The sequence below is a fragment of the Aulostomus chinensis genome, chromosome 17, assembly GCF_037954235.1.
Source record: "Aulostomus chinensis isolate RoL2024-O1b breed Wild chromosome 17, RoL_Achi_v1.0, whole genome shotgun sequence".
Taxonomy (NCBI): Eukaryota; Metazoa; Chordata; class Actinopteri; order Syngnathiformes; family Aulostomidae; genus Aulostomus; species Aulostomus chinensis.
Genome location: NC_141336.1, coordinates 11,107,781 through 11,135,627, shown reverse-complemented (window position 1 = coordinate 11,135,627; position 27,847 = coordinate 11,107,781). Strand labels below are relative to the sequence as shown.

General features: G+C 41.0%; 2 protein-coding genes across 2 annotated transcripts in view; both read left to right on the top strand.

Moving 5' to 3' along the window:
• Positions 1–12,500, top strand: part of plekhh1 (pleckstrin homology, MyTH4 and FERM domain containing H1) — a 41,100-nt gene extending 28,600 nt beyond the window's left edge. The window contains exons 18-31 of the mRNA XM_086182016.1: positions 162–341; positions 439–550; positions 1,381–1,493; positions 2,316–2,492; positions 2,667–2,764; positions 2,912–3,089; positions 3,569–3,724; positions 4,231–4,328; positions 4,570–4,711; positions 4,811–4,953; positions 5,958–6,087; positions 6,779–6,862; positions 7,354–7,500; positions 10,176–12,500. Coding sequence (XP_086038142.1) covers positions 162–341; positions 439–550; positions 1,381–1,493; positions 2,316–2,492; positions 2,667–2,764; positions 2,912–3,089; positions 3,569–3,724; positions 4,231–4,328; positions 4,570–4,711; positions 4,811–4,953; positions 5,958–6,087; positions 6,779–6,862; positions 7,354–7,500; positions 10,176–10,328 — 1,911 coding nt within the window. The 3' untranslated portion in view covers positions 10,329–12,500. The remainder of the gene's footprint in view (positions 1–161; positions 342–438; positions 551–1,380; positions 1,494–2,315; positions 2,493–2,666; positions 2,765–2,911; positions 3,090–3,568; positions 3,725–4,230; positions 4,329–4,569; positions 4,712–4,810; positions 4,954–5,957; positions 6,088–6,778; positions 6,863–7,353; positions 7,501–10,175) is intronic.
• Positions 12,501–14,713: 2,213 nt separating this feature from the next.
• Positions 14,714–27,847, top strand: part of slc25a21 (solute carrier family 25 member 21) — a 101,454-nt gene continuing 88,320 nt past the window's right edge. The window contains exons 1-2 of the mRNA XM_086182277.1: positions 14,714–14,950; positions 15,048–15,135. Of these exons, the coding sequence (XP_086038403.1) occupies positions 15,066–15,135 (70 nt within the window). The 5' untranslated portion in view covers positions 14,714–14,950; positions 15,048–15,065. The remainder of the gene's footprint in view (positions 14,951–15,047; positions 15,136–27,847) is intronic.

The following is a 27,847-nucleotide window of genomic DNA, read 5'->3' as shown; positions in this document are numbered from 1 at the left end:
AAAAAAAAAAACAAAAAAACAAAAACAGATAATGACTTTAGACTCCTGTTTAAACAAGAAAATTAAGCATGTAGTAACACATTTTCAATGTTTCTGTATCGATCTGCCTGTAGTTCTCCCCATTATCTCCCGGCTGAGCTAATTTTGCGTCTTTGTCTCAGTTGCCTCTAGGACAGCTGCAGATGCGGGAGGCATCGGTACAGGAAGTGGATCGTTCCTGTGACTCTGACGAGGACTACGAGGCTGGTAGTCGAGGTTTCCTCTCCTCCCACTGCACCTTAGTGGTCCAACCTCGGGACCAGAGCCCCACATACCTACTCATCGGCACCAAGCAGGAGAAGGTACTGAAAAAGATAATTTCTTAATAAACGTTAAGCGATAGTTTATCCTTGGTTACCCAACTTCGTTCATTGTAAAATAATGTGGTTTTTTGCACAGGATACCTGGCTGTATCACCTGTCTGTGGCAGCGGGCAGCAGCGCAAAGCTAAAGGTGGGAACGGAGTATGAGCAGCTCATCGGCAAACTCCTCGATGCAGAAGGAGACCCAGGTAACTTACTTAAAGTTTTGCCACACTCTAAAATGCTCATAGATAGTGGCTTTGTCATTTGATGGTACGCTGACTAGTGTACCTCTTATATTCCTCCTCCTTGAGTTCCAACCGTCTGTTCCTCAACTGTATAATTTGATCTGGGGCACGAAACTCCCACTAGCTGTTAGTGCTGCAGACACGAGCCTGGAATTCTCACCACAGAGAGGAAAACAAGGGGATGTTTATGGAGAAGGCTAAGAGTAGAAAACGGAGGAGGCCAAGACTCTTACCTACTGCTAGTCACTGAGTGTAACATTAGCCATTAGCAACTACATTTCAGTACAGCTGCTGCGCTTCCAGACAGTAATGAGATTGTCTGTAAGCCTGATGGTAGTCACAGTAGAAGTCAGAAAAACATGGCGGAGTTTTTCTCTGACCCAGTCTTCTGGTCTTGTCTTGAACTTCGAAACAGATCATGTAACAATACTAAGGTACTTATGTCAGCAGAGCAAAAAAGTTACATAATTCTGCTTAAAGTTAAAAAAAATTGAGAGAGCAATATATGAATCCCACCATTTAAAAAAAGTGTAACACACATTTAGATGGATAATTGATTGTAAGGATTAAGGCTGGCAGCATCCCTGTATAAATACATGAAGTCTCCTCAGTAGAATATTACTGAGAGGGTATTTCATTCTGCATTTTGAGTCACAATGTCTGACAGCCTTAATCCATCCTGCAGACAGTGTTTACGACTGTCTAACACGGTGTGAATTTCTCAGCTACTGAGTCGTTCTTGCTTTGAAACTCAATCTTGATGTCAGTCTATACTTACATGTGTTCTCCAGAATCAGCCTTGTGGAAGAGCAAGCCCTTGAGCTTCTGTAAAGAGGGTCTGCACTCGGCTCTCACCACTCTCCCTTCTGAAGCTCTGCAGACAGAGGCTCTTAAACTGTTCAAGGTCAGTCTCTCCACCTCTGACCCCGCTTTCAGTCTCCTCATCTCACTAACTTTCATGTCTTTTATCTCTTTCTCCATGTCCCTCTTTCCGTGGCGGTGAGGGTCTGTTCAAGGCATTATCCAGCCTACACCATTCTAGCCGTGCTCTATCCCATCCAGTGTGCAACTCGTCCTGTCGCTCTGTGTCTTACCTAGATCAAAGGCTGGAGGACAGGCGCCCCAGCTCATTAACAGTGTGGAAAAGAGATAATGGCCTTGATTATCTGCTCTGATTGAGGCTAACAGCTTCTCTTGTTTACAGCCAGTGTGAAAAGACCCCCTTTAAAGAGGAGACATGGGAGGTCAGGGCCTTCAGAGTAGCAGCAATCGAAATGGAAACCACAAGGAAAGGGGGTGGAGACTTTTTAGGAAGGTGGTAGATCCTTTTACACTTTCTTTCAGCTCTTTAGTGCCCAACCAGTAGCCCTCTCACTGCCTGACTCATGCTTCACGGCCCCAGCTACTGAAGAGACACTGAAGATTGAATGAGTTGCCAGTCTTTTTGTGTAGCTATCCCTAAAGAACAGTCCCAAACACGGACAAAGGCCCAGAATGAATGGAGGCGACACGCTAGTCTGCGCTCTACTTTGTTAATGAATCTGACTGAAATTAAACTGTGACCATCCTCACATTATTATCTCAAATTTGTATTTGTTTTGCTACTTCAATGTACATTCACACATGTTGGTGTCATTAAGTTTGGTAGCTCTGGTGTGCATTTGACTCCATCTGCTGGCAGGGCAGTGGAATATCAGAATACTAACCCCTTTGCTCTCCTCCCCAGTCTTGTCAGCTCTTCATCAATGTACTGGTTGAGTCTCCATCGATCGATTACCACACCTCGCTGGCCCAGAATGCTTTGCAAGTGTGTCTGACCCACCCGGAGCTCCAGAATGAAATGTACAGTCAGCTTATCAAACAGACTAGTCGGCGGACACCACACAACTACTCACTCACACAGGTCAGCCCATGACACAAAGCACAAAAACTGTATATTTTCTCATATTTGCAGGTTTTTTTTTAATCATTAAAGAATTGTAACATAGGAGTATTCGGGAGAAAGAATGTTAGCAAAAAATGACTTTGGATTAAAAACTCTATCCATCTCATGTTACCACCTCCTTCCTCCCTGTAGTGCTGGCAGCTGCTGTCTTTGTGTGTGGCTCTGTTCCTTCCTCAACAACATTTCCTCTGGTATTTGAGACAGTACCTGCAACGCAATGCTGACCCAAGGTGAGCTCCTTCAAACACAGATTCCATGAAATATCAAGGAAAGAAGTCTTAACAAGTCTTAAAGTTTCTTCACATTTCTGAAAAAAGTTCTTTTGCGGTCAAATGCACTGTTATGTTATGTCATGTTATGTCATTCGTTCACACTAGGAGCGATGTGGGGAAATATGCAGTTTACTGTCAGAGGTCTGTGGAGCGAACACTCCAGAATGGAGAGCGTGAGGTTAAACCCTCACGTATGGAAATAGTCTCAATCCTACTTAGGAACCCCTACCACCATTCACTGCCTTTCAGCATCCCAGTTCACTTTATGAACAACACCTACCAGGTAAGTCAGTGCTGCGTTGAAGCAGGTTTGTTGATGTTCGTCAAAGAGAAGGCTAATAATACAAGGAGAACAATATCTAACAACTCCCACCACTGAAGTTGTTATGGTGACAGATAAGTTTTGCCCCCCATCTTAATTATTAAAAGGTAAATAGTAAAATCAATCAGTCTACCTAGAAAATAGCATTTGATTAACAAGTGCATTGCAATTCCCGATTCTTCTTTTTAGAGCTGAATCACAGCACTGATTGAAACTCAGTCAGAAACGTCGTCAGCTCAGTTCTAAACGTGTCTGTTGGCAGCGAAGATGCAACTAACCCACATAGATTTCAAAACCACAGCTGTGACAACTGTCAGAACTCTTTTCAATGCTTTTCTTAGCATCTGGTGTCATGTGAAAGACTAGAACTGCTGGATCTGAAACGTATTGCTGCTACAGCTGTATATTGTCACACTGCTCGTCTTTGTTGTCTTATGTAGGTGGTGGGTTTTGATGGCTCCACCACAGTGGAAGAATTCCTCAACACACTGAACCAGAGGGTTGGCATGAGGAAGCCTCAGCTGTCTGGGTTTGCCCTCTTTACTGATGATCCATCCGGCAAAGACCTGGAGCACTGCCTGCAGCCGTCTGCCAAGGTACGCCTGCGGGTCACTGAAGATAAGTAGATGGAAGAAGCCCTCGACATGCCACTGAGGCATTTGGCTCTCTGTGGTGTGTTTAGTTGAATAACTCGTCTCATGTTACTTAATATTTAAAATTCAGAAGTGGGTTATTAAAGGCTGCATGGACAAATTGCCCTATTTTATTTTGAAACGCAGACGTACTGTATTCCTGCATAATAGCCATCCTCTGTAATTTATTCCCTCTCAGTTGCGGTAAAGGAAGTACTTCACTTCATTTTAATTTTGGTTACTGAAACAGTTCCATCATGTTAAACCAAGCCATCAAAGCCAGTGAATAGATGACATTTATAGCTCTCACTGGCACTTAAAATACACAGACTAGCCAACATTTTTGGACTTTGGCCTTTGTATTGCCAATATGTTTAACCACATAGTAGCTAGTGCCACCTGCTGACAGAACCAGAAACATGCTCATAACTTCTGCATATCTGATGTTTCACCTGAATCCCTTTTGCCAGATCTGTGATGTCATATCTAAGTGGGAGCAGGCCCTAAAGGAACTGCATCCTGGGAAAAATGAAGGAACACGGATTGTTCGACTAACCTACAAGAACAGGTAGGATCTCCACCTTCACATCTGGGTTTTATAAGTGATTTTCAACAAAAACAAACATTTATGTGAAGACTTTTAAAAATTAAACCACACAATAAAAACTGGTGATGTGACGTGTGTGTTCTGTTACTCTCTCTATGAAAATCCAGCGGTGGGTGGCTAATTCCAGCTTCAACCACATTCCCCCCGAAAAACAAGTTTCATCACAGCCTTTTCCTCTGTGTTTTGTTGTGTACTTCTCCAGGCTGTGCTTCCGCTCTCAGGCGAAAGGTGAAACGGAGCGAGAGCGCCTCCTCCTGGCATACCAAGTGAATGAAGAGGTTCACCAGGGCAACTTCCCTGTTAACAAGGAGCTGGCTCTTGAGGTGGCTGCCCTTATGGCACAGGTGTGTAGCTGATTCTTGGTACAGTATTTGTCATAATCATGCATACTGATGACATGCTTATTTATTCTCTGTATCTTTGTACTGTTTGTGCTCTTGCAGGTGGAACATGGTGATCTGGAGCGACCAACCACCTCCTCCCCCACAGGTTCTCCTCAACCCAAAACCCAGCTGATTCTCCTGCAGGCTTTAGAGCGCTTCTATCCCAAACGCTACAAGCAGAGCTGCAGCCCAGAGCAGCTTAGGTATCACTGCTGTTATTGTAATTCTTCACCAGCAGTTATCATTTCAGGGATGTCTCATTCTTGTGAACACAATATCTCAGGAACACCTCAAGGGGATTTTTTTTTTTCAAATTTAGCACAAACATTCGGACTCAAAGATGAACTCGTTTGATTTAAGCAGTCAAAAGTTGAGGACATTCTGACTGCACAAGACATGTTAATGGCCATAACTGTAGAATTCAGACTGTAACTACGACCAAATTTCAATAGTATGAAATGATGAAGTGACGGCACTTTTTTTACCTAAAGGTCAACTTGCGTGACATCATGAATGTTGTAAAATAACAAATTTCTGGCCACTACTCAGTACTCAGCAAAAAGGTATAATAAACCGTGGCTCGACTGATTGGAGGAGCCATTAACTGATCAGGCTGTAATACCTGTTTTAAGTGTAAATTCATTTCCTGTATTATTGTGAAAAATGTTGCAAAATTATACGAGAAGCTGAGAGGGGAGCTGGAGCTGCTGAGTGACTTTCCATAGCCAGAGACCAAGGGTCTCCATCAGAGTAGATTTGAAAACAAGCATCAGTAGCAGGCTCAACCCTGCTAAGAGGATGTTCAGACATTTTTTAAAGGTTTGATAATCATGACATCTCATTTATTCGTCACAACTAGAAGAACTGGTTATAAACGTGGTAATAAATACCATTACACAACTACATAGAGTAGGTGCATAATCCTCACTGAGTAAATAGCTTGGAGGGTTTATGTGTGGCAGAACACATTTCGGTGTGCTGTTAATGTGCTGTCCTTAACCTGAATAGATTTGGTTAGATGTCACAGAATTTGTTCGTTCTGTATTTTGAGACATTTTGACAAACATACCGTTGATCTTTACTCCGGATTTCATCAATGTCAAGATAAGCTAGATCAAATGCAGATGTTTCTGCTTTATTTGCTCTAGTAAAGTAGCAACAAATGAGCATTTGAACCTGCTGAATCCTGTTCCTTCCCTCCTTCTAGAGAGCTCACTGAGCGTCTAGCCACTAAGTGGTCTATGCTACGTGGGTGCAGTGCACCCGAGTGTGTGAGAATATACCTAACCGTGGCTCGGAAATGGCCCCTGTTTGGAGCCAAACTCTTCAGTGTCAAGGTACAATAAAACTGTGTGTTCTCTCTGTATTTTATGTTCAGAGTTGTAATTTGTAATGAACTCACAGAGTTAAGACATACAAAGTTACCAAAAAGTTGAACCTGAACATAAAGATGACAACAATCAGTTAGCACCAATATTGCTTGAGAGGACGTAACTCTCCTCACCAGCTGGAAGAGCTAGTCTGCATTTGTCATGCTAAAAGGAAAAGCTGAAGACTTGAGGACTGCTGATGTAAACAAATCGACTCGCTCGGTTTGGTAATATACCTACTTGAAATCAAGAAAATGATAAAAGGCTGCAATGGCTCTGTTGGTGTCAGGAATGATCACATGAGATTAAATTATGACATGGATACAGTTTTGTTTGTGGTTTCATGACCACACCTGTTTGCAGATTCGCTTGCATTGATAAACTAAAGTTAGCCAATCATAGCGATTTCTCTCACTGAGAACTGCAGCTGCAAATTTAACATGAAAATTGGACCGACTAGTACCAACATGCAGGACACACCACAAAGACATTTTATATATATATATATATATATATATATATATGTATATATATAAATAAACCATCCATCCATCCTACATGTAAGCACAAGCTGAACCAGTTTGAAAGGGAGGGAAAACTGTCGATAGTTAATGGTTACACCTGCAACATGACCTGCCTTTGTTTCCCATCTTCACAGCCTGTCCCCCCGTCTCCTGTTGAGCAGAGCCAGGGGTGGTTGGCAGTCAACGAGGATGGATTGTGTTTGCTGGACTCCAGCATGGTGAGTGTAGAGAAAACACCTGCATCCACACACGCCATCTCTGTCCTGTGTTTTTACACAAAACACAGAAAAAGGATGATTTAGCATTTATTTACCAGCAGTTACTTGTGTGGAGCAGTGTAGGTCACAGCTGAGAGTGTTTCAAAACAGTAGAGATCCTCTGGAAAAGAAGGTGGAAAACCTCCCTTTTGACATTCTTGACCCTGACAGACGGGAGGTCCAACATGGAAAGGATGTTTGTTCTGTAATCTTTAGATGCCCTTTTTGCTCCGTTTACCTCTTGGTGTGGCAAGCAGCTTTACTTATACATCCTCAAAAAAGACAAGAGCAAAATAAAAATCATAGTTGGTGAAAATGATGACTTCACACTCAATTTGCCTGGCAAGAAAACAAAAAGATTTACCAGATCTTTTTTTTTTTTTTTCTGGGATCACCGGTGAAAAGCTGCTTTACTTCATATTTCATATCAGTCATGGTTTTTTCTGTTTCAGCACACACTGGTCACACACTCCTACCAGTCTGTGATCACCTTTGGTGGCTGCTGTGATGATTTTATGGTGGTGACAAGCCAGCAGAGGGAGCCTGGAGTTGGGAAGAAGAGTGTGGAGAAGCTGGTCTTTGAAATGGCTAAACCAAAGGTACCCCCCCCCCCCTTACACACACACACACACACACACACACACACACACACACACACACACACACACACACACACACACACACACACACACACAACCCAAGGTCATCTGCAGAAATTCGCTCTGATTTGTTGATGGTAAAAGGGAAGGAAGGGCTTTGTACTGCCTGCACGTGTCAGGTTCTCACTTACATTTTGTTAGATGATCTAATCCCTCTGTTCCCAAAAACTGCAGGAGATTTTCTATGGCTCTCCAAATACATTTTAAGAATTTCCTCCGTTGTCTTTTCGGATTTATATCTGCCTTTGAGACGCATGTGGAGCTTGTTGTTTTTCAACCACATTCACGGTTTCCACCAGACTCCTCGCTGAGCCACAAGAAAACAAAACAAAACAGTAAACTGAACAACAGATGACAGCTACTGTCTGATTAAAAACTTAATTAAAAGGTTTATATTTTGAATATTTGTTCACCTGTGAATGCTATCTAAAATGATCTATTTCATCTCAGTTATGAAGTGTCTCAAAATCAGTAACTCCCGTATGTTTTGAATAACATGCATAAAACCAAGTAGGGTTTTATTGAATTTTTATCTCTTGGAAAGTCCTGTTTTTCTCTCCAGAATAATACAAAAAAATGGTTGGAAATGGCAGTATAAATGAGAAATAGATAGGACTATTGTGAATCAGGTCACAGCTGTTCATTTTTTGAAAATGGCTCCACACTGATCTCATCTACTCATAACATCCATAAAATTGAATCTGCTGTAATACATGAACAACATGTTTCAATTAAGAGTACATTTTCTGGCAAGGGAGCAGAGACAGTGAAAAGTTATAGATCAACAGTTATTTCTTAAACTATTTGATGAGCAGTTGAAATCGTTAGCTAAAGGTAATAAACATTCAAGGAGACAGCTTGAGTGTTATGTAACTTCTTCAGATCATTCAAGCTTGCTTAAAAAACTTTATAACAGAACAAAAAGAAATAGCAGGCGTACACATTATCAAAGACACATTGTGTTGCAAAATATTGACTGAAGTTAGCATGCAAACCAGTTAGGCCAAGTCTTTGTACTTCTTTGTACTGTAAGACAGTGAATCATTGTAGCTTCCAGTGCCACATGAAAGGATGCATAGGTCATGCTGGCCTGAGCCAAACCTATGTAGCAAACCAGAAACCATACCTCAGCCGAGTGGTCCTGCTAATAACTGATAGGATAAATTGAAATATCTTTTGTCTGACACTTTTATGAGTGCAAATGTCTCCAAATTAACCAATTGCTTTACAATTTAACAGAGAGAAAAACAAAAAAACAGTAATTTAATTTCCATTTAATTTCCACTATTAGTAATAGTGCTCTATTCAGTTTTAAATCAATTTGGATTGGGTTAAAATTAGTGATGGGGTGTTGGAAATCATCTGAAAGAGATGAGAAGGTGGGAGTCATCGTTAAGAATAGGTTTGGATACAGAGGGTGCTCAGCTTCATTTTGGTATTTAGAAGGTGGGTAATAACAGCACAAACCATGGCCCACATAAGGAGGCTGCTCATCTGATTGATGCACCCTTTAGATAGCACCTCACACGTAACACCCCTGACCGAAGACCAGCGTCGTCTCGGTCTATGGTGCAAACATTTTCTGCTGTTCCAAAATAGCAATGTGCCTTGGTTGCACTAGACCATGCCTCATTAACATAATTAAAGACCTGTCAGTGCAGGTGGAGGTTAAGTTCATTTGCTAGTTAAAGGGTGAGGGCACTTGGTGTGAAAATGTCATATGAACTGGCACCGGCTTGAAACCAGCAATGAAACCAGCAATGAAACTAGCAATGACGATTGCAACGACGCCAGTTTATGCCCTGTTTAAGATGGGGCCCTATAAGTTACTTTATTTCCCACCAAAACGTCTGTAACCTCCAAAGCGTAAGTGAAGCTCCTCATTTATTTTCAGTCTTGTATTTGCCTCAAGTACATTGAGAAAAATTTGCGGAGGATGTCTGATAAACTCGTGGGCAGTCTACTAGCAAGACAAGCTAACGGGCTACAAGTGAGCTAAATAACAGGTTTTTGCTATCTCTGCAGCTATCTGAAGTGTTCAACACATGTCTAGGTGTAAAAAAAAACCCATAAAATTTAGCTTCTCCACCCAGGCCAATCAGTGTGCATCCCTATCGCTTTGCATATTATTAAACAGCAATTACGAACTCCAGGCACATTGAGATGGCAATGAGCTATGAAGATGGACCTGAAGACCATAGTATCAAACTATAGACACGATCCTCCAGTGTGGATATAAAATGTGAGCAATACCTAACCCAAGTTCTGAAGCCTTTGTTGCTGGTACACACAAGATATGTAGTTTGATACATTGCAATATTTTTGAAGATAGTAAAGGGAACATTCACCCCTTTCTTTTTGCCATGTTTTAGATACCATGAGAGCTAATGAAGAAATCAGATTGTCCCTTATTTTTTGTGCAGAATCTCAGATAAGCAATAACAGAGTTCTACTGCTGCTGCGGGCAAAGCTAATGAGATTGACTTCGTCTTTCTTTTGCAATTGGGTTTCACAGATTTTCACATCTTTTAGAAATGCTCAGATCCCCTGAATCAAATGGAACATCATTATATACTGACATTAAAGCCATTAATTCCTGCCTGTGTTTGTCTCAGATACTGGAGCTCACGCTACTCATGGCCAGCTACATTAACCACTGGAACCCTAGCCTCCCATGTGCCTCCCAGCAACCCCACGGTCACTGGGACGGAGACAGCAGACACTTCCCTGCCATGAATTACACCACCAAAGGCCCCACGTTACTGTGAATTGTGCAAGCAACAAGAACAACAAGGACTGTTTGAGTACAGGGAGGCTTGATGACAGTTGACCTTTGGTCCATATTCGTTAGGTTGCAGGCTCTCCATTTTTACATGTTGTAGGACATTATTTGTGTTTCTTTAAGATTAAGATTTAGAAGACCATCTCGTAAGACTATTTATTTCTATAACAAAGGAGTGTTCCAACTCTGCCTGATTTAGTTCTCAGTTTCTTATTCACTGTTGAAATTGGATGATATTTTGAAACCGAGGACTGCTTGCCACTTGTCACACTTTAAATTGCTCTGAGATCTTTATATTGGCTTGTCACACTTTAAATTGCTCTGAGATCTTTATATTGGCCCACCTGCTGCCTTTCTGTTGACCTTCATGGTTGCTAGCCCCCCTAGACCTCAGCCTCTTTTCTTCCAAAGGCCAAATTTACGTAAGCATCGTGCGTCATAGAGTATCCAAAATTGTTTCCCTGTGAATGATCACTCGTACTTAACAATGAACCAGGGTTTAAATCCATTTAAAATGCTACATGCAATTAGAAAGGGAATGATATGTGACACTACAGATTAATTGATTTTTTTTGTACCTTTACATGATGCAATCTGGTTTTACTTTGATTCACTTAATGCTTTCAAGAGAATAAGGGATAGTACCACCAGAGAAACTGAATTATTTAAGGACACTTCTATTTTTCTTAATGAATATAATTAGCTCACTCATTTACAATAAAGCAAACAAATTAGTGAAAGTATGCTTTTGTGATTAAAGAATAGTTTATAAGGTTCACAGTATCAATTGTTTGAATAGGAAAGATCTGTGTATGGTACATAACAGTGAGATAAGAAAACAGAGGACGGTGTCACATGATGGTCCTCTAACTACCCTGAGAACTTCACCAGCTTTTCAAGATGTCATCTGCACTTCAGGGGCTTTTACAATTACCTTGTTTGCTGTAGTTGAGTTGAATCAAACTTGTTTTTCACTGTTGATGTGGTTCATTTGGGCAAACACAGGAATCGTACTCGGGTGTGCGCTAAAAGCAAACAGTAAAAGACTAGAAAAGAAGAATAAACAACTGAGACCTTGTGAAAGGGTTGAACTCCCAGACAAACTGCGGTGCTGTTCGTTTGTGGTCTGCAAGTTTAAGCTTAAATGGCCTCCGCCATAGGCATGTATATTGCAACAAAAAATTGACACATTAACACCCCAAGTAGGTTTTCTGCACCTTCACATATCTCATTTTGCCAATTACTTGACACAGCTGTCCTAACAAGGTGTGAGCTCTTCAAACAGTGACACCTTCTCACTCCTCCTGTGTCTTGCAGCTGTGCACGAGCACCATTTGGCGTCTGTTCGACACTGAATATATAGTAACAAACACCAGACTTTGCAGGAGGAGACGTGGCTTCACAGCCATGAGTTTCTCCTTTACAACACTTAGACGAGACTGTAAACTGCGACCACTAAAGGTTTACAGTGCTTTCCACAACCGTTTTCAATAGTTATATTTTATAACATACAAAGACTATGATTAAGGTCTGTTAAGGTTTTGGCATAAATGATGAGGGTTAGAGAATGATCACATTTGGTGTTAAAATACAGACTTTTATAAAGGTCGCGTTGGAGTTAATTGTCATCCTGTTGCGTCAGACTAAGGTCAGACGGTGACGGCCATGATAAAGAGCCGCTAGTCAATGACATGATGAGTGACAACAGGCTCAGCGTCGTGTTTATTAAATCAGTAAACCAGTAAAAGGCCCTTTATAAAAAGAAGCTGATACTTGTATTGACTTGAATTGTTTTGGATCAAACCACTGTTTTGCTCATATGAAAATTAGCTATTTATTTTTCTCCCAACATTTTTTTTTTTTTTTTTTTGCTTTTGCTTATCAACTGTCACATTTTAATAGGAAAGCTCTTTTTTCTTTTTATGTAGGAAATTAATTTAAGAGCAGTGTATGTTTGTTACTGTACTAGAATGTGTTACAAACGTAATGCAATTGTCTCTGTGCCCCCTGTATGTCTGTGTGTGTTAGGAAAATAAATGGCACAATCTTTTTAGTCAAAGTTGATCAGGGACCATTCAAATGAAAACTACGATTTCGTTTGGCTGTTTCTGTCTTGTTTCGGGGGTAATAATTCATCTTGAAACCAAAGTTGTTCTGGTATCAGTATCAGAAATGCTTCCAACACTGGCTAAATTCGTGGGCTCAGCATCGGTAAGTATGCATGTCTGTTTACAGATACAGTATGATACCAGATATCGAACTACACCTGACAGAACCCTTCCACTTCCCACTTAGCTCAATTAGCTGTAATATTACACACAGGAAAACAAGTCCTCGTTGCCACTCTTAAACAATAGTAACCTGCACAGGATGTTATAAGTACAAACTGTAAAACATAAAGGGAGAAAGTGAACTGTAACTTATCCCTTTAACTTTTGTCTTATACTTCATTGGTTTATAGATGTTAAGGAACAAAAAAAGAAAGAAAAAAACAGAAAATCACCTTTCTTTATTCAGTTTGTAGTGGTAGAAGACAACTTGCATCCATTCCATCCATCCATTCTCTATTCCGCTTATCTGTTAAGGGTCACGGGGGGGGGGGGGGGGGGTGGAGTCTATCCCCGCTGACACTGGGTGAGAGGCAGGGTTCACCCTGGACAGATTGCCAGTCCATCACAGGGACATTGAGAGAAATTAGGGGCTCAGTATCTTGCTCAAGGATACTTGGATATGGTCACCGGGGGAAGTGAGGATCGAACCAGCGACCCTACGGTTGCTGGGCAGCCACTGCACCACTGAGCCAGACAGCTAACTAATATTACAATTTAATTTATCACACGTGTCATGTGACCTCTTCATGAATGGAAACGAATTATCATCAGAGTGAAATGACTCTACCATGAAGCTTTCTCAGAGAGTCTCCATAGATTTTTAACATTTACATTACGTAACTGCAAGCTCAGGTCACAAAGGACAATGGCTGTATATGTGCTTTACGTAAGAATCCTGTATGTCTCTCACACAAGCCTGCCAGACCCTGAACCAATGTAAAGGTTCTACTTGCCTCTGAGAACCTTAACATAAGAATGTGTTAGATTGTACTTTTAAATATTTGTGAGGTGTGAACTCTTAGATCTCTGCCTGACAAAATTACTGCATTCCTTACAGATACTAGTTGAAGCTTCAAATGATACAGCCAGTCTGCATTCTAACCTTGAGGAGGAGGAACCTTTGCTCTACTCCTGTTGACTTTAAAGTGTCCATAATATTGTTTTTTTTTTTGCTGAATCAGCCTGTGTACAGTGGTAATATTTAATGTAGACAGTGTCCACAACAGCGGCACGGTAGTGCAGTGGTTAGCACTGTTGCCTCACAGCAAGAAGACTCTGGGTTCGAGCCCCGGCTCGAGCACGCTCTGTGTGGAGTTTACGTGTTCTCTCTGTGTCAGCTTGGGTCCAAAGACATGCAAGAAGGGACTACGCTAATTGGACACTCTAATTGACCGTAGGTGTGGCGTGTGAATGGTTGTCTGGCCCTGCGATGGTCTGCCTGTCCAGAGTGAACCCCGCCTCTCGTCCAAAGGCAGCTGGCTCCAGCCCCCCTTGACCCCTAACAGGATAAGTGGTAGAAAATGGATGGATGGAGTATCCTCAACGTTCAGTCAATAAAGTCTCTTTAAAAAAAACAGCTAGAGGGACAGTAAGGAGCCCCAAAGTCAAGGGTCCTTATCAATAATGTTTAAAAAAAAAGCACTCACAAAATATTTAATTTTACTTTATTATATTGCCATGAGAAAACAACACTTCTTGAACACATGACATCTGATGTAGCATCACTGATCTGCCTGTCAAAGTCTAATTGTAATTAAGCATTTTCTTTTTCTTTGTCATTGTCTCTTTTTTAACCCATTTAAAACATTATAATTTGTTTCTCGTTTTCAGGTGATTTCTTGCTAATTTAGTAATGCCATTTTCCCTCACTTGATTTTCTGGAGAATAATTGACAAAATCAATGAATCAATGAATAATTGAAATTCTCAACAGACAATAAGCAGAAAAACCTAAGAAAATGACATTTTTTTCTTTATTTACTAATATTTTACAGGGTCAGATCAGTGATGCTGGATTAGATTTCCTAACAGCTTGTGAGGTGTCTGAAAACAGCCAAAACACTAACTTTATTTAAATTACAAGGCTCTCTTGTGTGCAGAATCGCTTCAAACTGAGTTGTTTTTGAGTTGGGGAAAACTGTTGGATTGAATAAAGTCTGATCTAAATTATGTATGTATTAAAACGAAAGTGAACTTCGTGCCCATTAAGTTTGTCTCATATTGATCCGTGTCGGAGGTCAGGCTTTATGCGTAATATTCACGCACAGAACCAGTGTGAGGCCACGGGAGGGTAAATCTGAACCAGCAGTTCGGTCCTGGTAATTGATTCCATACTAGCCTCGCTAGCCTATCTTAGCCTGGGAGCCCTCGCAGGGATATCGCTGCTGCGCCTTCAGGAGGAGCGTGGGCTGCTGCTGCCGGAGCTCTCTGACTCTTCCCCCGCTGGAGGACAGGACACAAGGAGGACAGGACAAACGTGTGATCTCAGGAAAGAACAGGTTTGTTGGGTGTAAGGCAGAGGACTTTTGGAACGACATGACAAACATTCTGGCAGTTGACTGAAGTTGAACGTTATCTCGCGCGTCTTCGCTACAGATAAACGACAACGCTGCAATGACATCCAAAAAGCCGCAGAGCATGCTCCGGGAGGCTTCTCATCAGATCATTGCCGGTGGATCCGCGGGTAAGTCCCAACAATTGTTTCATTTCTATACGGAGACCCACGGCACATACATGTTGCGTAATCGTGACAGCTTGTGTGCGGCTGAATGTTTGTATCGTCAAAGCTGTCTGTTTCACGAAGACGTCGTAGCGCTCTTGTAAAATTTCGCACACGAACCGCACAAAATGTTTCACATTGTGGAGTGTGCGTGGCTAATCAGCACCAAGCTAACTAAGTGCCCGTCGGAAGCGGGGTCCCCAAGCCAAAGATCATATGTGTGCACGCGGGATCATTCTCTGCCTTTTCAGCCATGCAGTGACGCCCCTCTGCGCATGCGCACAACGTGAATAGTTTGTCGTTTTCGTGTTGACTAGGGCAGCGTTATATGTCTAAAAAACTTCTATCGATCATATATGTTAGTTTTGAATATTATAACACTGGTAGCACACCCTGATATAATGGAGGTGTAACAAGTTGATGATCAGTTTGGGATCCACCTGACTGAAGTGTATTTATTTATATTTGTTTTGCACATTCTACCCCATCTGTATATGAACTAACTTTTCAAGGAGTATTTTCATGAATCTTTGTTCTTTTGATAACTCTGAAGGTACAAATAAAAACAAGAAGCCCAACAACAACAACAACAACAACAATAATAATTTGCACAAGTATTTGTGTCACTTTTTTGGACCACAGCCAACCCTTAAGTCTTAGTTTTTGCTCTCCAAGGGATAAACTTTGCCCCCCCCCCCCCCCCCCACAGTTACATTGTTATATAGAAATTGGCCACCAGGGGAAGCAATGAAGCAGTGAAGCACAAGAGGGACATACAAATAGTTTATTCAAGAAGATTGATGCGCTGTAATATTTTTAATATGTGGTTAAAACTGACCAACAAAAACTGATGTGTATTAAAGTGGTAACTCTTGTCATCCCTGAGTCAAATCTAAAAGTCAAGCAGGTTTCTGATCGTAAAACCCTCTGACAGGAAAGACAACGCCAAAACAGGAAGTGAGGAGAAGTGTATCGTCTTGTTCCCTTGCTATCTTTTTAACCTCACACAAAAAACAGTCTGTTCTACCCCATAAGGTCTGTAACAGATTAATATTACATAACACAAAGGCACATGGATAAGTTTTGTTTGCTGAAGCAGAGGGGCAAGTACACAGTGAGAGGCAACAGTTGGAGGCGAGAAAAGTCAGACAAAATATGTCTTAAGTTGACAAAGGAGACTTCTTGAGTGAACTTGGATTCTTGGAGTGGGCTTCTTGTAGAGGGTGTGAGGCTCGTGGTTCTAGACATGTGAAGTAGAGTTCTTAAAGGACCAAGTCATAAAAGAATGCTTTGTTTTTAATGTGCTACTCCATGGCCAGAAGGAGGAACATCATATGCAAAGCAAATGATTAGCAACCATCTGACTGCTGCATGCTCTCAGCCTTTGCTTGAGAAAATGCTGTACATGTTGATTTACATACGGAGACGAACAATAATTGCTTATCTTACACAGCAAGTAACATGAATATAGCAATTTCAACACACAGGGTTATGATATGAAATGCTTAAGTACAATCTTTTCCATTTCGTATTTCAACTGAGTTCAAGGGAAATTGTCTGTTACGTCCGTATTGTAAAGGTTTTGTCTACTTTGGCATCTTTATCTGTCATTTGCAGGTTTTTCTTGATGTGCAGCTGATGTGGTGACAGGCAGGGGGGATGGGGGCCAGGGTGTGGTGGGGTACTGTTAACAAATATTTCTAAACTGTTGTGTCTATAGCTACTTCAGGTGAATAGCAGCTATTTTGAGAAACAAATGCCGTGGGCAGGATACTTCATACCAGCAAAGAATCAGCTATGTGGCTGCCAGCTCGTACGCAGTACGTGACATCATAAAGGAAAGCGCTGAGAAGTGTCGCTGTTTAATAAAGCATTTTACTGCATAAACACAATCTAGCTGGCCATTTTAATCTGCTCCCTGTATTATTTAAAAAAAAACTGTTACGCAACGCAGTACCCATCAATCAAATTTGTGTACGATTATAGGCAAGTAGGGTTGGGTATTGTTTGGATTTTACTGATTCCGAGTCCGATTCCGATTCTCAATATCGATTCCTGTTCCAAACAATTCTCGATTCTGATTCCTTGACATGGAAGTCAACAGGTCACAGCCTATTCATCAGGAGAATTTATTTTTGTTTGAAAAAGCTTTAACACAGGCCAGTTTATTTCTATACATTGCCAGTTTTAGTCAAAAAACAAAGATCTGCAGCCCAGATGGATGTATTTGTATATGATGTATGTACGACTCTGCTGGCTGGGGTCACCGGCTGTTTGAGGTAGCAGCAGCAGGTTGTGACTGGCTAACGTGAGCGTCACTTTGCGAGCGTTCAACAACTATAAACAGAAATACACAGTTTTAAGAATTGGTAGTCTATCACTTAAGCAGGTTTGTTAAGAATGAGTCAACCGTAATTTTCACAAAATTCTGTTTGCAACGAGGAGTTGCAGGCTGATGATGAAGATTGACTGTCCAAAGTGAAGGAAGCAACAGGAGCAGGAGAGCGGTGCAACGAGTTGAACACAGTACACTCGCTAATTGTTACACCATGCAGGCGAAAGTGTTTCGTCTTGTTTGTGGTGCATCCTCCTTTGGCAGAATTTTTTTTTTTCGCTGATGTTGCACTGTGCTACTCTATCCTCTTTCAAATTAAAATGAAGCCAGACTTTTGAGCGTTTTTTGCGGTCCATGTTCAGACGACTAATATTGTTGCTAGCGGACACAGAGAAAGCTGAGCGGAGTAATAAACACCATGAAAACAAACTAGTGCAGGCACTCAGAACCGAAAAAAGAATCAAAATTCAAAAAGCTGCTTAACGTTTCTGGAACTGGATGTTAGGAACTGGTTCCAAATAGGAACCGGTTCTCAATACCCAACCCTATAGGCAAGAGTATTAAAAAGGTCTACCCGAGTTCATGCTAAAAAAGAATCTATAGCCCATCTCCACTACATGTCATTGGCCTTTTTGGTGCTTTAGAGCTAGCATTAATTTGCCGTTGGCCCTTGTTCTCTCTCCCAGAGTTCTTCTCACAATGCAATAACTTAGTTTGTTTTTCTATGGCTTAACTGAACATAGCATATGTCTTTTGTGTTTCTGGTTCTTTTATGGCATATTCTTTTTTTTCTTACTTAGAGAAATCTTTCTTTTGACTTTTTTTTTTCCAGAATGAAGGACTGTGCTTGTTCATAGCAGGTGTGTTAATTAAGGCCAATAAGCTAGCTTGGACATCAACCCAGTTAGCTTTGAAGTGACTAGCATGAATTGCTTGCATATATGGTTTTGTGTGTACTTGCAGCAATATGTTTCACAGTTTCCTTAAGTTTACTATTGTTAAATGATTCATATTAGATGCTGGCTAATGTGGGAATGCTAATGTATGTTTTAGTTCCAAAGGTGGTAGCAGCTCCATTTTATGGTTTTAGCTTGAGTCTTGGGATTCAGTTAGCTCATATTTTGTTTCCTAATCATTTGTACTTTTGCAATCCAGATTTATTCCAGTTTTGAAACAAGTACCTCACTTTCTGCTTGCAGCTAATTCCATGAAAAGGGCATAGTCCCAGCTATAATTGAGTAATATATATTTCATTTCGCCTCCCCAGCTTCAGAGGCAAATGGTGTTCAAATTTTACCTTATGACGGTTTTACAAGTGCTGTAATGATAGGAAATCCTGTTCCTATATTTTCATTGACACTTTGTTACAAGGTAAACTGTACTTTACTAAAAGGGATTCTTTCATTTTCCTTCAGCTGTCACCTTCAATTGTTTGGCAACTTGGACATTATCTAATATTAAAGTATTGTTTCACCAAATACCTCAGTATTAGTATTGTGGCATTGAGATAAGGTTGACTCTTGGTCTTTAACAAAATATTAACATAATGAAATGTGTGATAAACAATCATCTATGGATATACTAGCCTAGTGGGTAATGTTAAGTTTTAGAACCATTGGAACTGTCTGAAAACTGACAGCTTTTTCCCACTTTTAGCACAATCTGATGTCAGCATGAGCAGGGTATCTATATTTGAACATATCCTCGTACAGTTTTATTAACTTCATATACCATTTTTTTACATGGACAGTTGATAAAATCCTCTATACCAAGTACCTAGAGCAGAACTACAAGTTGATTTGCAATATTGCAAGTGGATCTTTGACACCAGAAGTTCATACGATACATCTGATGCTCTTTAATGTTTATATGTATTTTCCACCCATGCATCCATTTTCTACTGCTTATTCTGATAAGAGTTGCAGGGGGCTGAAGCCTACCCCAGCTGCCTTAGGGCGGGAAGTGGGGTTCACTCTGGCCAGTCCATAACAGGGCCAACACATGTAGACAAACAACCATACGCTGTCACAGCCACACCTACGGTCAATTTAGAGCATGCGATTAACCTACTCCCCTCTTGCATGTCTTTGGACTGTGGGAGGAAGCTGGAGTACCTGGAGAGAATCCATGCAGGCACAGGGAGAACATGGAGACTCCACACAGAAAGACTCCAAATCTTCTTGCTGTGAGGCTTTAGTTCACCACGGTGCTGCCCAGTTTATACAGTTTATTCTCAATATTAACTATGATTGTGTGATTACTCTTCCTCCCCTGCTGCTGGCTGCAACCCCTTGTCCACCAGTTTCTGTTACGCATGAAACAGAGGTTTAGGCCTGTCAGGAAGGTTTAGGCAGATTATTCTCCTTTTATTTCACAGGGGTTTGTGTCTCTTCCAGGGTCAGATAAGCATGTTCCAGAGACAATCTTAAGGGATTTTGGTGCTTTGGACTCATTTGTACTTGGAATCCACTTTGCCTTTTTTAGTTGATACAGACATGGGTGAGGTTGTTGCTGCGTGTGGAGTGGGTTTAGCTCAATTTTTGGCTCCTGCACACAAGATACACTTAACATGTGGTTTAGTTTCTGGCGATGTAGCAGTTGCCTCTCGACCTGAGCTCCCAGTGGATGGAGTGGATTTCATCTTGGGGAATGACTTGGCTGGTGGACGTGTGTGGCCAGATAGCACACTTGTGGATGGTTCTAACCCTCCTCAGGCTTCAGCCTCACAACAGTCTGTGGTTGAACCAAATGGGGTTCCAACTTCTGCAGTTACTAGAGCCATGGCAAAAACCTGCTCTGACCAGCCTTCTCTCTCAGGAGAGGGAGAGGATGACAAATTTTTTTTTTTATACCCAACCTTTTACAGTCCATTAAACCCAGTGATCTGATGAGAGAACAAACTGCTGACCCTTCTCTGAAACTGTGTTTTGAACAAGTCTCTTCTGGGGAGGATTTCCAAAGTGCATCACAAGGTTATTTTGCGTTAAAAGGCATTCTGGTGAGGAAATGGGTTCCACATGCAGATCATTTCCTGGGTGAGCCTGTTGTCCGGATTGTTGTGCCTCAGAAGTTTAGACAGTTGGTGCTGCAGGCATCACATGATGATGTTGCGAGTCATGTGGGTGTTAGGAAGACTTGTTCCCATATTTTGCGTCATTTCTTCTGGCCACGTCATAAGAAAGATGTTTTGACTTATATTAAGACTGGTCATGTCTGTCAGTTGACTAGTAAGCCCAATCAGTCCATTGCTCCTGCGCGTTTGTGTCCGATTCCTGTGTTGGTTGCCTTGATGCAATTTATGTCTTTGTATGGCATTCCTAAAATAATCGAACATGACAGAGGTTCAAATTTCACCTCAAAACTGTTTTCACAAGCTTTAAAACAACTCCACATCAAGCACCATGTGTCTTCTCCTTACCATCCAGAGAGCCAGGGTACCCTGGAACGTTTCCATCAGACCCTGAAGTCTCTTTTGCGTTCGTTTTGTACAGAGCTGGGTTATGATTGGAAGGAAGGGTTGCCCTGACTTTTACTGGCTGCTCGGGAGGTAGTACAGGACAGCAGGGGGTTCAGCTCTAATGATCTGGTCTTCAGTTATGCTGTCCGTGGGCCGTTAACAGAGTTAAAGACTGACTGCCAGCCTGCTGAGCCACCAAAAAATGTAGTGGACTTTGTTAATGGATTCAGACACAAACTCTACATGGCCTGTTGTTCCGCCAAAAAGAAATTGCATCAGGCTCAAAAGAAAATGAAGATGATATTTGACCGCTGTGCTGAACAATGTCAGTTTTGTCCAGGAGATCAGTTCCTTTTGTGGGGTCTCCTTTTCAGGCTCAGTTCTCAGGTCCATTTACGGTTCTGCAGCAGGTTTCTGAGCAGAATTATTTGATTGGAGTGCAAGACACCACTTTGCCATGTTAACTTGCTAAAACCGTATCTTACTCAAACATCAACGCCAGACGCAGGTGCAGCGGTGCCAGTGGGCAGCTGTTGTTTGTGTGGGTGAAACTGATGGAGATGCTTGTTGTGTTGGGGACATTCTAGGTGAGTAAAGTACCTTTCAGAAATCTATTAGTCTGTTCCAATACATGTAACTTTTCTCCTGTTAGCTTATTACAAAGGTTAGAAAAAAACTGGTCTATTTGCAAGCTTTATAATGTTTTGGGACGCTGCCTGTAATTGTGTTTTTGTTACGGAACCCCTTTGAGGGTTTCCTTATTTTAGGGGGTGTGTGTAATGACTCCTCCTCCCCTGCTCTGTCTGGTTCCTGGTTGTTTCTGCTCCTCTCTTCCAGGAAGTGAGAAGGAAGCAGTCATCTGTGTGAAGCAGCTCACCTGAGCTGTGAGCTGAGCTCCTCTTTAAAAGCTCCCTGGTTCAGTTTGCTAGCCCCTTGTGGCTGCATGCCCTTCATCCTTCGTTTTATTTTGTCCAGAGAGCAGAATTTTGGTTTGAGTTATGTACCTCTGTAAGCTACTGGCAATAAATTATTGCTATTGAGCAATTTGTGGCCTATTGTGTTCTCTTTTGTCAGAGGCTTGAGGCAGGTCTTGACACTTAACATCATTATATTGCTGTCCTGGTGGAAGTCCCATCTGAGAGCTAACTTCAGATACACCGAGGACATCTTTAATGCAGCTTGAGCTGAATGTTTATGATCACCAATATATCCAATACAATAAGAATGCAGACGCTTCATCTGCTTATTACACCCTAAATAATTTCCTACACTTTAGCTCAACAACATTTCTTTAGTTCTCTGCTGGCCCCTCCCTTCCTACATGTATTTTTTTCATATGTTTCTTTTGGAAAATTAGAGTCGCGCCGAGCCTTGGCCGATGCTGCTTTTTTTTGTTAGCAGGACCTGTCATCACTGGTTTTCTGACAATTACGATTTCCCAGGAATTATACTTGCAAGATTATAAACATAAAGATCAATTTCCTTTTATGGAAACTTTATTTTCATAATAACAGAAAATATTACGGTCATTAAAGTAGTTTTCCCCAAATTGCGCAAGGTTATTTGAGCTTTCCTCATGTAAATAACTCTAAAAATAAATTGTGATCTCCTTTTGGCAAGAGGTACAACTGAAATTCTACTGAAAATGGTTTATTGTACATCCAGCTGTGTCGGGCATATATTTTACTTATATAACAAAAGCTGCCGAATGAGGCAGTCAGTGAAGGTTAGGAGCAGCTGCAGGCTACTTCTTAGCCCTGAGCCCTTTCTACTAGCCTTTTTTCTTTGGTAGCTTCGTCAAACTGAACAGGCTAAGTGAAGTGATGGAGTTTTAAGTGTCTAATTAGGTTTGTTGCTCTTGAAGTTTTCGTTGTGATTCCCCCACCGACTACTTATGCCTTGAAAGATTTTACAAAAACCCAGAATTTCCACCGCTGCTGTGACGTCAGTTACGTTGGTCCTCCACATAGCTGCAACTTCCAGCTCCCCGCCGGCTTTGCTAACTCGCCCAGATTCTGATGATTTAGTTGTTTGTCTCTTCATTTATGTGTTTATATCAGGTGCAATGCATTCTCCGGGCGTGTGTTAGTACTTTGATCCTGCCCTGCTGCTGTTTTGCACGTCTGTGTAACTTCTGACAGTTTTCATAGTTGCTCAGTTTAACCTTTGCTGTGTCTTCATGTTCCTGCATTCCACAGGTAACAGTCTGGCAGTTGGTGTGTCTCAGCATCATCCCCAAACTAAAAAAGTAAAACTTTCTGTAGGTTGTCCTTGTCTCGCTCTGTTCTTATGCAGTAAGGCATCAAGTGACAACTTAGTATGAAAAAAAGGGAAATAATAGGGTAAGAAAAGAATTTGCTTTAGAATGCGACAAATCTGATCAGTAAAAACTTGCGTTTCTTTTTTTCTTTGTAGAGCTGTTCCATGAGCCCATTGTCATTGGTTTACTCAATTAGTTTAGTACATAAACTCTGTCTTTGACTTTCAAATGGAGGAGGAATATGTAGAGAATATTGTATTATTTTATATTTATTAAGGGCCAGTAATATATATATATATATATATAAAAAAAATTTTTATGTCTGGTTCACATTTGCAGTAATGTAGTACTTGAAATGCTCATCTCAGTGCTCATTGCTACTTTGTCCACAAGGGGGTAGTAGTTGCACACTAAATCTCTTTGTACAGTCAAAAACTGGTGCAACTCAGTGATTGCTTTTACCTGATGTGTGAAAAGTCGTCCCTTGAAGAGCTGGTAGCTCTTAATATTTGAAAAGGAAAACTGCAACATGCTCTTGTATTTGGAAAGAAATCAATCGAGAGAGGCGTGTGAGCCCCCCCCCCCCCCCAAAAAAAAACGCCTTAGAAAAATGTTGTCATAGTGAATACATTTTAAACCAACATTTACAAATAGAAAATAAAACCATCTAGTTAAGTGGCCCTGCTGTAATCCTTTGTTATTTCCTTCCTTGGTAAATTACTTTTTTTAAACTCTAAGAGTAAATTGATTCATCTCCAGCAAATGGACTGTGATAACATGAGACAGACGCCCCACACGGGATTACTGCAGCCCTCTCTCCAGACTGTCAGAGACTCAGTCAGATTGTACCGCTGCTCTCTTATTTGAATTGCATTTGAAATAGTGAATCTGATAGAAAAATCTTGATAGAACAAATGATGCCACTTAGCCTAAATGAAGGAGAGCAACAAATGAGGGGAAAGGAAATCAAATAAATAAAGTCAGAGTTGTGTGCATGCAGGGATTATCCAATGACTGCAAAGTGGCTGCAACAATCCCAGCTGAATTAGGCCTAATATTTATTTCCAGAAACAATTGTACATGTTTCGGCAAGGCTTTTGATTGAACTCCCGGCGGACATGTTGTAGACAGATGTTTAGATGACCTCATGTTTGAAGTAATGTTGATTCTGGATGGGGTGCTTCTCGGCCTTTGCCACTAAATCAGCTCCCTCTGCCTCCCATCTTTTTTTTTTCAACCCCGTGTGTGTCAGTCTGAGAGGGCACGCAGGGGCTTTTGTCCTTCATATTTAATGTGTACTTTGGCTCGCTTTTAATAGGATCCATTTACATTTGTGTGGCACCCTTGAAAGACAGATGTCCATGCATGGGGTCGTGGATGGCTTGTTTAAAATGAGCCATGATAGTGCTGAATGATAGCTACTTAAACGGACACATCTGTCTTTTGTTCTCAGGCTGTCTTTTCGTCGGTTGCAGAACATGGCCAGAGTTTGCCATCTAAACATTAGAGGAGGAAATGCATTGATCATTAATACCTCTTCTGGCTTTTTCCTTTTTTGCTTGGATTGAACATTTCTCGATAAAAGCGACCTCAGCCATTAGCCTCTTTAGGAATAAATTGTACGCTGTCAGGCAAACGCTGTTATGAAAGTAACCCCTCATTTAATGTGGAAAAATCCAACGCAGCAAAACAGAAAAGATTTATTATCTCAGTAACTCATTAAAGTTCTTGGCAAACGTGAGGGATCCCGATGTCATTACAAATTAGCTGAATGCTAACAGGCACTTAGTGTAATTCGTTCACTTCAAATAGGCCTTGCATCCCGAAATAGATTGTGTAAATCTGAAAGGTAAGAATAATAAATGTATTTGGCATTTGTTAAGATATATTTTTTCAGGTTAAAACTATGTGTCACTGCTGAAAACCATCAAATTTTTTTTATTAATGGATTCACTTTTGGTGACATTAATTGTTAGTGAGAAAATTGGTTATATCATTTTTGATGCTAGAAAACCTGCTAGAAAATGCAATAAGAAACGTACCACTCATGCTCACCTGCACCTCCGGGGTGATATTATGTATTTACGTAAGACCCAGGAAGATAGGCAAGCGTTGAGCTCATTTGGACTTGGATAGTGAATCTTATGAGTAATTTGCTTAAGGTACAGATGTTTGAATGCTCAGCTCCTGCTTTGACTCAGTGAATCGCATTTTGACACAGTTTCTATTTCATCCAGGTGGGATAAATTCAAACAAGAAGTTCCTGGTCTCCTGTTAATCAAAAAAATCTCAGAGAGTAGCACTGTGCAGGTCTTAAGTTCAAAAGTTTCAAAACGCATACAAAAAAACCCCAATTTTGTTTATTTAAAAAAGATGCAAATCCATTACAGCAGGCTGCATATAAGTGCAGGGCCTCTTTGATTTATCTATTAAAATTCCAAATTAACTTTATACAACAGCAGCAAAATCAAACACATGCACGAGAATCATATGTGACTGTTACAGCTGGGTCAACAGTTGGCCTACAGGCTGTTGCATCTGACAGGTCTCATCAATTTTCACTGAAATGACCCCCGAGTCTGCGTTTGATCTGTCAAGTTTTAAATGTAATAACCAAAAACAAAGAAGAGAAGAACGTAATGCACAGGCGGGCATTGTAGCTGAGATAGTTTCTGATCCTGCATGATCAAATATCCTCTAGTTGTTTATATTAGCCACCGAGGTTCTGTCTTCATTGCCTTTTGTTTGGATCTATCTCAGGACTTTAGTGCAGGGTCCAATGGAGAACCGGTGTTAGTAGGAGGGGAGAGTCTAGGGTGCATACACAAATAATTTTTTGCTTTATCTGTGAGGTAATATTTTTGGAGGATTGCTCGAGTGGGAGAAGGTTTTGTATTCTTGCATGACCTTGAGCCACAAATGTAACTAGCTCTTTCTTTTGTCTGAAAGTGGAAAAATTGTCATCTTTCACTCTATCCTACCTGAGCAAAAAACCTGGAACATTTTGGATATGCCTCCGACTCACCTCGTAGTCTCCAATGCCAGGATTTTACAGGAGAGGAAATACACGTATATGACAATGCAAATGATTTCCAACGTAGCCTCGTGTCTCCCATGGTATTGGAAACTGAGGCAAATTTGAGAAACAAGCCACAGCTGTTGGGGAAGTGCTGAATCCCTGTCTCATCCTGTAAAAATGTGTACGTCAGCGTCACCAGTTGAAATTTCACCTCTCCGTGGTGCTGTTTACTAAAAATCTGACTGAAATTTTTGTTCATCTAACTTCTTTTACAACTAATGGTGAAACACATTATTTCATCATTTATCACTTGGAGTAATGAAGCCATTTCTGCCCCTCTCATTTATAACCTTGTATACTCAAACATAGATCTGCCAATCAAATTGTGTTATCTTAAGAAAATAAAAATGCAGTTACTTTTATCGCTCAACAGTTTCATTAATTTCTCAGAAGTATTTCAGGGCCTTGGTGGTGGTCTGACCCGTGCCCTTCTACTTACTTCTGTATTGATTGTCAGATTGGACAGAAATGGAAACAGCGTTCCAGTTTTAGAGACGATCTGCGATATGATGTGTAAGGCCGAGCCACGCTTGTGACGTTATCTTAATGGTGTGATTTATGGCAGCAGTTAACTGAAAGACTCGGCAGCCAAGCGGGGGGGGGGGGGGGGGGGGGGCAGACAAGTGTTGTTACTGCAGAAGTGGCTTGTGTGTGAAATAAGTGTAGCCAAGAGGCACCGGTATATGAATTTGCATCAGCACGCGTGGACACGAGAGAGCCAAGAGACTTCTTGGACGACAGAATCAGCTGTTAGTCTGGAAACCAGGCCAGTCGGTTAGTTTTTAGTGATACACCATCATTATGACACGTTTGGATTATTGCATAACCACTAATGTAGTGGATTCCTATCTATTATAATAATTTCAGTACTGTTATTAAAAAGGTATGGACTCACAAATGTTCAATAAATGTGTGATTTTAATTGATATTAATTGGGCTTTGTCACTAGCAATAGGTGAAGTTAACGTTAAACACTGTGGCTGCTCATGTAAAACATAGCTGGAGTTCCACTCAGGTCATTTGAAAGTGGTTTAAAAAACAGAATTATAATTTGGGGAAAAACCCGGTAATGAATTTTACATCTGAGATGTATGTTTATGGACTGACTTAATCACATAATAACAATGCAAGCATCCATTGCATGCTCATTAAGTTATCATCTTGCAAACACAAAGGGACCTATGTGAATGCAACGGTCCATGACCTCCATCAACCAGATTTTGCAATAACCTGCATCTGTCCATCTCTTTGCTTGTCTGATGGCAGGATTTCACAAAAGTGGCAAGTCTGATTTTTTTTTTTTTCCAAACCACTTTTTAACAAAACTTGGTTGAGGGGTTAGCAAGGGTCAAGGAAGAAATGATTAAATGAACAGGTAGATCTGTTTTAATATAGAAAAACAACATGTTTGTTCAAAAATTGACCTTGGCTTTGGTCTGCATCCTGAGTGCCCTTTAAGTCGTCATTCAGATGTGAACGGTCAAACAAGAATAATTACAGAGAAGGATATGCAATTGTATAGGCTTAGGCACAAAAAGATGAGCA